General features: G+C 42.9%; 2 protein-coding genes across 7 annotated transcripts in view; one reads left to right on the plus strand and one right to left on the minus strand.

Annotated features, from left to right (window-relative positions):
* LOC116315173 (rho guanine nucleotide exchange factor 9) overlaps window positions 1-11,994 on the plus strand; it is a 57,581-nt gene that overhangs the window by 44,679 nt on the left and 908 nt on the right. For 4 of the 6 annotated variants that reach the window (XM_039615959.1, XM_039615962.1, XM_039615960.1 and 1 more), the window contains one exon: window positions 11,775-11,919. In XM_039615959.1, coding sequence (XP_039471893.1) covers window positions 11,775-11,919 — 145 coding nt within the window. Of the gene's footprint in view, window positions 1-1,421; window positions 6,225-11,774; window positions 11,920-11,994 lie in introns of those variants that run through there. The other 2 variants (XM_039615967.1, XM_031733371.2) reach the window with 2 other exon arrangements.
* LOC116315176 (ankyrin repeat and SOCS box protein 12) lies at window positions 1,627-9,843 on the minus strand. Its single transcript, XM_031733377.2, has 4 exons — window positions 9,697-9,843; window positions 9,176-9,499; window positions 7,836-8,364; window positions 1,627-7,142 (listed from the first exon to the last, which is right to left on the minus strand). The coding sequence occupies exons 2-4, from the start codon at window positions 9,458-9,460 to the stop codon at window positions 6,997-6,999; spliced, it is 960 nt and encodes a 319-aa protein (XP_031589237.2). The 5' UTR covers window positions 9,461-9,499; window positions 9,697-9,843; the 3' UTR covers window positions 1,627-6,996.

An 11,994-nucleotide genomic window follows, 5' to 3' on the forward strand; every position in this document is an offset into this window, starting at 1 on the left:
GTTCTGTTTTAATGCTACATATGTGACATTAAAAATCTATGACACATGTGTGGTATCAAAAACTGCATAGAGACCTACACTTGCCACTTATCTCGGTAAAAGAAGGAAGACGTCGAACAAGTTACTCAGAATGATAATTCCCGAGGAAGCATCGGCGACAAAGCACCCACATGTCCAAACTGCCGGTATCATCCTTTACTATTTAGCCATTTTAGTGCTAGGCTAGATGTTTGTACATTTACCATTACTGATGTTCTTGCCAGTTTCACAATAAGCATGCACATCCATTAAGGTATTAATGAACTAATGACCCCTGCTGGAATGTTCTCTCTGACATTAGGAACCCAGTAGATGTCTGTCAGAAGTAAATGTTGTCTGTTTCTAAGTGCTGTATGTGTACATTGGCTGGCACAAGGTGAAGTACTCTCTTGAATTTCAGATTCATTTATAGATTTCATCTTGAGAAAGAGGGCCATGTTGTATGGACATGGTTTGAAAATGATAAAGGTATATGCATTAGAGTTCTCCTTAGAGCTAGCACAATAAGATGCCATGGCAACTGCTAAGCAGCATTGGGAGGTGTTGTGTCTAACGTTGGCATTGGAGCATGCGGTCACTGTCCAATCTGTTTACAAGCATTATGCTGTCTATAAACAGATAAACAGGTTCCACTAACACAAAGAGATCGAACCCTTCTAACTGCTAAAACAGCGTCTGGCCAAAAACAAAAGACACTGTTTCTCATCTTCTCATATTCTTTTCCTAAGATGCCATGGCAACTTTTGAATATTTCATCTCCAAATATTGATTGTATTTAATAATGACAGTAGCATAGTTGTGATGCTTGTAGACTGTAGCTCGACGACATTGTAGACTGTAGTTAAATGCATATTAACAGCTTTCTGTTGGCTCTATTTTCGCCACTCTTGTGTTCTCAAGTGTCGAGGGTGCTATTCAAACAAACGTGCTGTTAACAAACATGGTGGAACAGCGCCCCTTTGTCCAAATGCCCGATTTCATCGGCGTATCAGTTGTAATCTGCTGCTTCTCTTGTTTGCCCGCCACAGAGTTTGATTGAAAAGCATCCTTAGTCTCCCTTGTGTCATTGCTACAGCTGAATCTCCCAATTCAGCTTTCATCATATATTCATCATATTTTCGGGATTAATATGCAGGAATGTTAACAGTGAAGGCCCATTTTGTATGTCTATGTGCCTGTTTTTTGTGGAAGCATGACTTGATGTTGTGTTGTTGTGCCTGTTCCAGATGCAGTACTGATAACGTTTCCTCTTTGCTATCTGCCTCCCTCCTTCTTCTTTTTTTCTCTTTTGCTTTGTGCCCTGCACTGCCTCCTTGTCCCCTCTCCCTCCCCCACAAAACCTTCTTGCTCTTTTTTTGTTTTTTTGGCGCCTGCCTTCCCAGGTGTAAACAGGTGCACGCCCCCTTCATACCCGCCCCCACAGGACCCCCTCAGTGTGGGGCAGTATGAGGTAACGGAGGACATGGCACAAGGAGAGGTTTTTGAATTCAGTCAATCCAAAAGAGGCCAGGCTCCTTTCTGGCAGAATTTTAGTAGATTAGCTCCATTTAAGAAATAGAGATAAACAGACTCTTCCGATGGACCAGCTATTTTTCTTAGAAGCACTAAACACTGGATGATCATGTCCCCCCTCCCCCCCATGATGAAGAAAAATACAAAAAAAACACACAAACACGAGACTTTGAAGTTAAGGACCAATGTTAATATAGAGTGAGATTGGAAGCTGCGAGAGGACTGAAGACTTGGATTTAAAACAAAGAAAAAACGTATAAAAAAATAAACACAACTTTACAGTTCATATATGTTAGTAACATTCTTAGTTATCATGCTTCTCCGGCTGAGTCAACTGTCACGAACTCTTCCCCCCTTTCTGGATAATCACGCCATCTGAATGTCCTGAAGTCATCGAGATTGTTACATGAGTTCATTTTCAATCCATCTTCTGGAAAGAAACACGAGGCCAAGCCAAGTCATTCCCAGTAGTATGATTGTGACCAAAACAAAAAACAACAAAAAAAAAGCTGAGATCTTGCTGTGCTGCTATGTGAGATTGTTTGATGCATTCTTCTGAATGTGAGATGACGACGTCAGCCGATCGCTGCGGCGTGTGAAGGACCTGCCAAGCTCGGCTGTCAACCTCACCTCTGAGTTAGCTCCATCCTGCCACCGATCACGCACCCATCGAGTCATCTCTGCGGTGCTGATGTCTGCGTCTGGACCTCCTCCTCGTGCTCAGAGCTTCATTCTCTTCTCTGTAGCTGCTTGCATATAATAGCCCCCCCCCTCTCTCTCTGTTCACAGTCTGACATTAGGTGTTCCCTTCCTTCTCCGCATCCCACTCGTCCTCTCTATCTCTCTATCCACCTGCTCTGCCTCTGTGAGTCAGTGGCTCTCAGAGGAAGAGTTTCACTCTTTTGGAAACCTGCCATTGGCCGTGATGTGATGATGGGTCAGGGAACAAATCAATAGGCGGAACATCAATAGTATATTTACATCCGTTCACCAACCACTCGTGACAGGGTATTCATGTCCGATCGCGCTGAGGGGGTGTGTGCACGCACTGGATTTGGCGGTGAGCTTAGATGAAGCAGCTGGGAGCAGGAGATAGGCTGGCTACGGTCCGCCTGCCTTGTGCCACAGCCCCTCTCCCACCCCGCCCTCCCTAGAGACCACCCCTGTAGCACTGTGCTGGCACCTCACTGGGTGGAAAAGAGAAAAAAAAGCACAGCCTACCTCCAGAAAACGAGCGGTGAAAGTGAAGTTGTGATGCATTGGCCAAAAGAATAACATGTCAGCTGTCAAAGAAAAGACTTCGGTTAATTATTTTGTGTCACTCCCACTGTAAAAAAGCACAGCACGTACTCCCGTTTTGAGTATGAGTGATACAAATATCAACATGTCAGTGTGACCAATAAATAAGAAGCCCATCCAGTATTCAAGGGGGCGGGGGGTGTCTAAAAAAGTGATAATGATTTGTGAAGTGGACCAAAACTAACTGGGGAAACAAAAAAGTCGACTGCAGCAGTGCAAGCCGATGCCGTATACGGAGATAGAAAGGCGGATTTAATCTGTAGCATGCAGGTTTCCTCTGACACATTCATACATCTCTATAGACTCCAGCTCCAAACCTCTGCTTTCTGCCTCACCCCTCCTCACGTTGCCCCCCTCCCCCCAGATCTGGCAGTTAGCTCCAGCTCTGCTTAAGTGATTTCCAAAGGACTGTGGCGTGATCAGATTGGTTTTGTTTAATCAACAAAAAAGTGCGTGAAGCCGTGGTCTGCGAGAGATCCTAGCATCATAGAGTCCTTCAGCAGTAAAAGAGAAGATCTGAGGAAGTGAAGAGGAAAATTTTACATGCATCATGAAGACGTATTCTTTTTTTCCCACACTTGGAATGTAAGTGAAACATCTGTCCACGGTTTGTGACCACGTTTTGACCTCAGACACAGGAGTACATTTTGTGTTGAATTATATCACCAGATGGACAGTACATATACAGTTTGACAACTTGTGCAATGTGATATATCATTCTATATCTATCACTATTCACTACAGCGTGATATGAAAGAGTTATATATTGTTCTATGTCATTTGTTTGCCTTCTTATAGGCCTTATAACCTGTTGGAGAAAAAAACAGACCTTACAATTGCTTTGTATGTTGTAATTTATGTTTTGTTTCAGTAAAGGAAGATGAGAAATGGGTGAGTTGGCTGCTGGTGTCTGTAGAGATGGCTCCCAGTGAGATTGTTTTGGAAGATAGTTCTCTTGGCTGGTACGGCAAAAGAAGATATGGTTCCTAGGCTATCGTAACCTCAGGTCCCTTGCTATGGCCCGCCCTGCCCCACCCCCCTTGCTCCCTCCAACTCCCTGCTTAACACTACCACCAGTACCAACATACAAATACAAGCATGCAGGCAAACACACACACACACTCAAACACACACACACTAATAATCATGCTTACTTGCTGGCCCGTTCTGCTGCGGAGAGGAGAGATGCTATCTAACAGTGCCTTCCAGCATTCCACTAGTGATTATCTATTCAGTTTCACAGGCAGATTTGAATTAGTCATGTATTTTCCCTTCAGTGCATCTCTCACTCTCTCTTCCGTTCTGTTCCCACAACCCCCGCCCCTTCCCTCATGCACACTGGGAATTCCTCGTTCCCCAGTGCACGAGAGCCGCTCGGACAGAAACTTAGAGGTCAGGCCACTTTTTCCATATGAGTAGATACTGTGCTGTTTGATTGAGATCCATTTAAAAATTGAAAAACAACTCATTTTCATATATTATCGCACATTTACATAGGAGCAGTTTTATTGCACATTAGAAATTAATTCTAATTTCAGATGTTTAGAAGCATCGACTTCTTTTATTGTGTGTTTAACACGCTGAAAGACAGTTTAATTTGAATATATAGTAGGAAGCAGATTTCCATTAGTTGACTTAGGTTCGCGTGTCGATCTATATTATTAAAAGTGAGTTATGAATCAAGAGTCATCTATTTTACCTTTATCAGCTACACACTGTAAATACTGTAAAAAGAACAGATCATATATTTGGATATCGGTATTTTGCGTTGGAGACGAATGTTGTTCCAGTTCTAGCGTGCGGTAGATCTCAGTACCAGGTAATTGCATGCTTGTGGCATCCAATATTTTGCATGAGACTTAAGGCAACACTTAACGAGATCATTTAGTTTTGTTTAACTTCCAATTGAATTTTCTTCTTCTTTTTTTTTTCTTTTTTCCCCGGCAACACGGAACCATTCATTTGTGTGTACCCATACCATCTCACTAAAGGGAGTTCTTTTCTCTGTCCACCTGTCTCCTGCTCACTTGGCATTACAGGTTGTAGCTTCTGTTTTTTGTATTACTATTATTAATATTATTATTATTTATTGACACATAAGAGGGGAACATCTTTTCCTGAATTAAACACTGAACTGCTGATAGGGAAAATCAAAGGCACTGATGTTCTCTTAGCCCAGATATGATGGGTACTATAAACTCTAGCATCATTTTAAACCCACACTGCTATGCTACAGACTGCTGGTTAATATTCTTTTCCTAAATATATGACTTTTTTTGGTTTGTTTTATTTTTTTGTGGAATGCCATTATGTGCAGAGGCAAAACGGGTAATCATTTTTCTACGACAACAGTGAACCAAATATGAGTTAGCACTGATCTTGGGTGTTTGTGTATAGATTTAGAGCTGAATAAATTCGAAACCTCTTGGGACGGGCTAAAAATAAACATAATCCTGAAGACACGCAGTATTTCATAGCTGTTCATATCACACTCTTGTTCCTTTTAAGTACAATGACTTGACATTACAAAGCAGTTCCTCGCTTGTATTTATTGACAGCAGTATTAAACATTACAATTTTGGCCACACGGTTTCGATGATGTATATACGCTGGTTTGAGTTTTCTTATAGAACTATCAATCTGACCTTGCGCTCCGAGCTGAGAGGATAGCCTTCTGTGCAAATTATTTTCTGTTTTCTCGCTTTCTCTTTCCAGTCATATAACCAAGGCAGCCAAGTTAGTTGAATGCATCAGAAGTTGCACAGATTTATGTAATTCCTTCTAGTCCAGGGTGAGCCAGTAGGCGCGTTCACTCACAGTTAGCATAGCAACATCTTCAGTAGGAACTCCTTGGAGTCGGTTATGCAGTCCCGTGCTGTTCCAGAATAGTCAGGGTAAAAGTCTTCAATGAGCCATATGCCGATGTTGGTGTTCAATGGCAACAAACAGAAGACTGACATCCCACATTTGGACACTATTCATTGTATATTACCATCTGGTTTCAGGGTTTGGTTTGGGAGGGGGGGTGTCTGGATTTTTTTTCCAAGTGAAAAATGTACTCACAGAATCCTTTGTCATCATATGCAAACATTTGTCATTTTCTTTCTTGCTGGCTTTTGAGTTTGATTATTTGTTGTAGAGATGAAAAACCTGAAAAATAATGCCTATTCAATCCAGAAACTGTGAATGGGAGAGTGGAAATGTCAACTGTATGTACATTATATGTTTTGATGTAATCAGAAGCACTGGGAATATGTTGTACTTTGCTGTAAAAAAAATCAATCCATATCTGATATAGCTGTACTTTTTGTTGAAAATAAAACTACAGAACTGCGGGGGGGAGGGTTCGAGGCATCAGTCTGTGAGTGAGAGCATTGTGCTGGCCTTCCTGTCGTGTGACATCATATCCTGTTTGTTTGTAGGGCTCATTCCTAACAGCTGACACATTAACTCCAGGATATATTATGTAAGATAAATAATATCACAGTGGTAATCACTAATCACACACACACAAAAGAAAACATTTTTTTAAAAAATCAACAAACTTCTAAACACTAAAATTGAATCCTGAAAATAATTGCTCTAATCAATAAGTAATGAGCGTTATGCAAATATATTCTCCCAGCTGGAGGCACTGAAGTGGAGGCTTTTCATTCTGCTTCCTGATGTTTTGAAGTCCAAAGACGCAAGAATGTTTTTCAGGCAAGATCTAAGACATCCTGTTGTGGTGCAGACAGTGTGTGTGTGGGTGTGTGTGTGTGTGGCTGGATGTCTAAATAAGTAAGGTGACTACATGTGTCTGTGTAATGTCACCCGAGTAAAGGAGTGAGCCAAAGTGGATGTAGTGAGGTAATATCAGAATAACAATAGTGCCTGTGAGGAGCCTCCGCTTTGGATATCCACAATGCATGGTGTTACTGTGGTCTCTAGTGGCCACTGATGTTGTTACACTTCCCAAAGATACAGTGGATTTTCCAACATGGAGCCCTCCTTTTGCTTCTAAAAGCTTCGTAGACATGAAAGAAAATCATCTGACTTCACAGCTATAAACAAATCGGATGTAAAACAGTCCTTTAGCTTGTTCTGGTAAAAATTTAAAAAATGTATAAAAGAAAAAAAAATTTAAAAAGAAGAAGAAGAAAAGCATCACATGACGTCTGAGGTTTCATGTTTCAAGTAATTTCTCAGGATCAGAGGAATGTCCACGCTGTCAATTGCAGGCTCTTTGTTAGCAAAAGCGAGGTATCCTCTGATTGCCAGTCGAGCCTGTGACATCAGAGGTTTGGGGCAAACTGTTGAAGAAACAGAAAACAACATTTGTATGCTGAGTCAGTATAGCACCAACTCATAACAAAAGGCACCTTACGACAAGTTAGGTAAAGACCCCACAGAGCATTGAAGGGAAAACTACAACTATCAGATGATCCCCTATGAGCGAGCGCATGGTAACTGTAGGGAGGAAAAACTTCCTTTGAACAGGAAGAAACCTCTGGCAGAACCGGGCTCAGGGAGGGGCAGCACTTCTGCCATGACTGGTTGGTGTGAAGAAGAAAGACGAGAGAATATAAAATTGAATGGCTTGCAGCAGTGGTGTATAAAAGAAGAGATCCTCATTGCATCATGGGACGTCCCCCAACAGCCTGAGCCTATTCTAGCATAGCTAAGTGATGTTTCAAGGTCACCTGATCCACACCTTACTATAACTTTTATTAAAAAAAACAAAAAGGAAATTTTTGAGTTTAATCTTAAAAGCAGAGAGGATGTTTGTCCCCTGAATGGAAACTGGGAGCTGGTTCCAGAGGCGAGGGGTCTGAAGGCTCTGTCTCCCATTCTACTTTCAGAAACTCTAAGAACAATAAGTTAGGCTGCAGTGTGGAAGCAAAACTCTATTATCGCAAGCTCTATCGTCATGGGGCCTGATCATTCAAGATTTTGTATGTGAGGAGAAGGATTTTAAGTTAAATTCAGGTGTGACTCGCTCTCACCTCTCTCCTTGAGGAGCAGAAGCAGAGCTTCGTTCTGCTTAGTGGTTTTGTCAATGATGAGTGTGGGCAGATAGACGTCTGCTCCAAAGTCTATAAGAAGCTGAATGTACTCCACCCCACAGCCGTAGCGGAGACACACCTCCAAAACTGTCTTCGGCTGTTTGATCCTGGCCAACATTTTCTCATCCGTGCAGTTGTAGTTGGGGTTTGCACCGTGAAGAAGGAGCAGTTTAAAGCAGTCCAGGTGTCCATACACAGCTGAGATGTAGAGGGGCCCTCTGCACGCTGTGGCGTTGGAAGCCCATTCGGGGACTTTGGGCTTCACATCTACCTCGGCTCCAAACCGAAGCAGCTCTCTGAGTATGTCGACGTCACCCTCTCGGGCAGCGGTCAGCACCGGGGAGCAGTTGTTGTACTGGCTGCCATTGGGATCTGCTCCAGCATTCAGCAGTGCAACTACACAGTCCAGATGTTTCCCACTGACAGCTGTGAACAGAGGCGTCTGGGCCTTCACGTCCAAGCTGTCAACCTGGATTCAGACATAAGAAACCAACAGGCTTTTTAAAAAGTAGAAACAAAGTTTGTTGATACAAGAAGTACACCACTGATTTATCACCGCAAGTACTTTTCCCCTGAGTAAGTATCAAATACCGTCCTGTATGCATGCGAGTTAGTGACTGGATCACAGTTTAACGCTCTTCTAAGTGAAGGTATCATTTGCACAACCCAGCATCCACATGTGTGCCACCGCAAGCTCTCACCTTTAGTTCAGTACGACACGGTTAACGGCTCTGTAGCTCACTAAGTGAAATGCTGAACTGACAATGTTGACTCTGCTCTGCTGCTGTGGGAAATCTAACCCCCCAAGACTACTGATTAGGCTTTGACTGAAGATAATCAATTCGTTCTGCAAATCTGTTGATAGACATCTGCTGGCTCGTGCACTGGAAACAAAGAGAAACATTGCTAATAGCTGTTAAACCCAAAGAAGCATCTAATAGATGCTCCACAGAGCTGAGACGAGCTGCGAAGGTGGACAGTGTTGGTCTTGTGACTCCTAGTAACTGCTTCCAAACTGCACTTAAAAATTTGATCTATTGTTCAAATGTAAATAATCATTACGTCAGCTTTAATGCCCAAATTGTAAAATGTAATGATGCAATATATTGTAATATCACACCTTATTTAATTATTTTTCCCTTTGAATAAATAAAAAGAAAAGTTTTGGGAGCTTTTAAATGAAACCCATGATGTCCAATAGGTCATTTTTGTTAATAAATAAAAACGAAGACATCTTGTTACACACTCAACAGCTCATCATCCTTTCCACAAAGTCTCACCTCTGCACCGTGCTCCAGTAGTAGCTCCAGGCACCTCAGATGTCCCAGTGCCGCGGCAGTGCGCAAGGGAGTTACGGGGACCCCCCACCCGCTTCGAGCATTGATAGACTTTCTGTAATCCTCCTGAGACAGAAGCTCTGAGAGCAGAGCTACATCGTCGCCGCTCACGGCGTTGTTCAGAGCCTGACTCTGCTCGCCGTCCTCATCCTCCTCCTTCGGCTGGAGCAGGGAGAAGATCTTAGAAATGTCCATCAAACTCATGTTGGCAGCTCGGCCCAGAACCATACTCTGACTCCAGGCTAGTTCAAGTCAAAACCCTTTCATCTGCAACAGCAGAGAAAGACCATAACACCATAACTTGTCATTCGGCTTATGTTTTGTTAAGACTAATTTTTTTAACATCAGAATAGCACGAACATGAAAGAATAAGGCTCACGAGCATACACCGCAATCATGAGCTAAATCGGTTTGTGCCAACTGCAACTGCAGCAGTGAGGGATTTACACTGGGAGGACACCTACCTCACCTTGTTGCTTGTTGATGGTGTTTCCAACAGGAGAAGTCAAAACCCTTTCAGAGCTCCAATAAAACACAAGTCACGTGAAGTTAAGGTCCTCGAGGAATGCCCGATGCTTCCACTGGTGCAACAAGTTGAGAATCGTGCAGTGTGCTCTGTGTGTGTGTTCATGTGTGTATGTGTGTGCTTAAACTGACAAAGGTGCCAGAGCTCATTTCTGGGGTGGGGTGGGGGGTGTTTGGGGGCTAATTTTAGGCCACAGATGGGCCTGACTAAACTTCCATTCTTGGAGACTTGAGTCTCAGGTTTATAATTAGAAAGGTGATAGAGTTGTGACACTTAGTGATTGCCCAGTGTGACTTATCCCTGGGACATTGCTGTCTCTTTGCCACAGGCCAGCGTGTGTAGCATGTTAAGCTGGAAGGCGCTGCGCTTCTATATTTCCCAGTCTTTTCTAAGAAGAGCGGTTATTCTGCTGCATGTGTCCTGTCATCACCCCGCTTTGCCTGGTTCACACTGAGGGAGCCATTTTGGTGAGTGTCAGCTGTGTGACTGTCAGGGTCTTCAGAGAAGAAGCCAGTCAGCTGTTCCCCTGCCAAACCCACCCATGTCTTCATGCTGTCCCACGTTCAGAAGGGAGGCTCTGACACGCAGCACTCTTTCAGCAGATGGCACAAGACACCAGATTCCTGGCATTGTTCAAACCCCACGAAGAGGTTTTAATTTATTTGAGCACAAAGAGCAATTAAACACAGACACGGAGGATTGGCTTTTAATACAAACTTCAAGAACAGGGACTGAAAAATGGCGCAATCTCCAAGCTGGGATAAAAATGCAATAAGATATGCAGTGGGCTTTTCTTTTAACCACAGCCAAACTAATAACATCAGTGAGAGAGATTGAAAATAAACCATGCAGGCCACGAGAGCAATGCAGTTGCTGGAAATTTTATTTAGTCCTTCACATCACATTCCCTGCTGTGACATATCACATCAAAAACTTATTGTGTCACTAAACTTGACTGTACTACTTTTATAATTTTTACAATTAATACATTGCACACAAAATAGCACCAAATGTTAAACACAACAGTCCCATTTTTAAATTTCTTTTAAATAAACATATGTGTAACTAACTGCACGACATCGCTCTCATTTTTAAAGTAAGAAGTTTCTTAATTTAAGAAATGTCATCTAGCCCTTAATAAAACAATAATGTAATAATAGTAAAAAATAATAATAACATCAACAACAATAATAATAATACGTTGATGTTTTATTAAAGTCTAGAAATAGTTTCTTAATTTAATTGAATGGAAAAAAGAAAAAAACTAAATATGCTTTATCAGTACCCATGTGCTAGCCATTTAAATTCCCCCGTCGACCACCAGATGGCGGTAGTGGCGCAGTGATGGCAGGAAGTGCAGCTGTAGTAAAAACTAAAGAAGCGAGTGACGTGTTGGGAAAGCCATTTTCTTAATGAGCCGTGTGCCACGTTTTCAATTGTTTTACTAAAGTCTGGCTTAGCTAACAACGGTTGGTTTCTGTTATCTCTCCCAAAAAATAAAAAATAAATAAAGCCAACACTTAATTTAGCGCCATAAGCTAAACGCAGTCGCGGTTAGTCGGTTACGGGATGCAGTTTCCTGAATGCCACTTTATCGTTTAAACAGCAGTGAAGCTCTGTGTCTGTGTTTGGCACAGAATGGAAGAGGAGGAAGCGCTGAGAAACTACTGCAGAACAATGATTTCTCGTGTCCGGAGCAAGCACCAGTCCCCCCAGGAGCACAAACATGGAGGAGCCAGAGGGAGCAACTGGTCCGAAACTGAGAGACGAGTTGCATCAGCGCACAGAGGGAGTAACCTCCATGTTCTTGAACGCAACACAGACCCAGCCTCCCCTCATGTGGGTCAAGGTCCCGCTGTCCCACACGTCCCCTTTCAACTAGTTACGATGCTGAGGATCAAAACCTTGAAGGAGGAGATGAGACGGGTTATGAAACATCCTTGTGTGACTCAGTTTCGCCCTGTCTGGATGTCATTACGGCTGTTCCAGCCTTCATGTGCTCTTATTTGTTGACAGGCTGCAGAGGTGGAGCTGCACGGTCCCGCTGTGTGCAGCGTGTGCGCGCAGGAACATGCTTCTCTGGCCTTGAAAACTTTTATCAGGAGGAAAAAGACACAACTGCAGATCCAAGCGCTGAAGTGCAGACTAAACACACGTTTGGGTAAGTGACTTTTAAGGGGTGATCATCTTAAATTAACCCGCCAGCTTACATGCATGTCAGAGTAACTGATCACAT

This window comes from Oreochromis aureus, linkage group 2, assembly GCF_013358895.1.
Source record: "Oreochromis aureus strain Israel breed Guangdong linkage group 2, ZZ_aureus, whole genome shotgun sequence".
In the NCBI taxonomy this organism is placed as follows: Eukaryota; Metazoa; Chordata; class Actinopteri; order Cichliformes; family Cichlidae; genus Oreochromis; species Oreochromis aureus.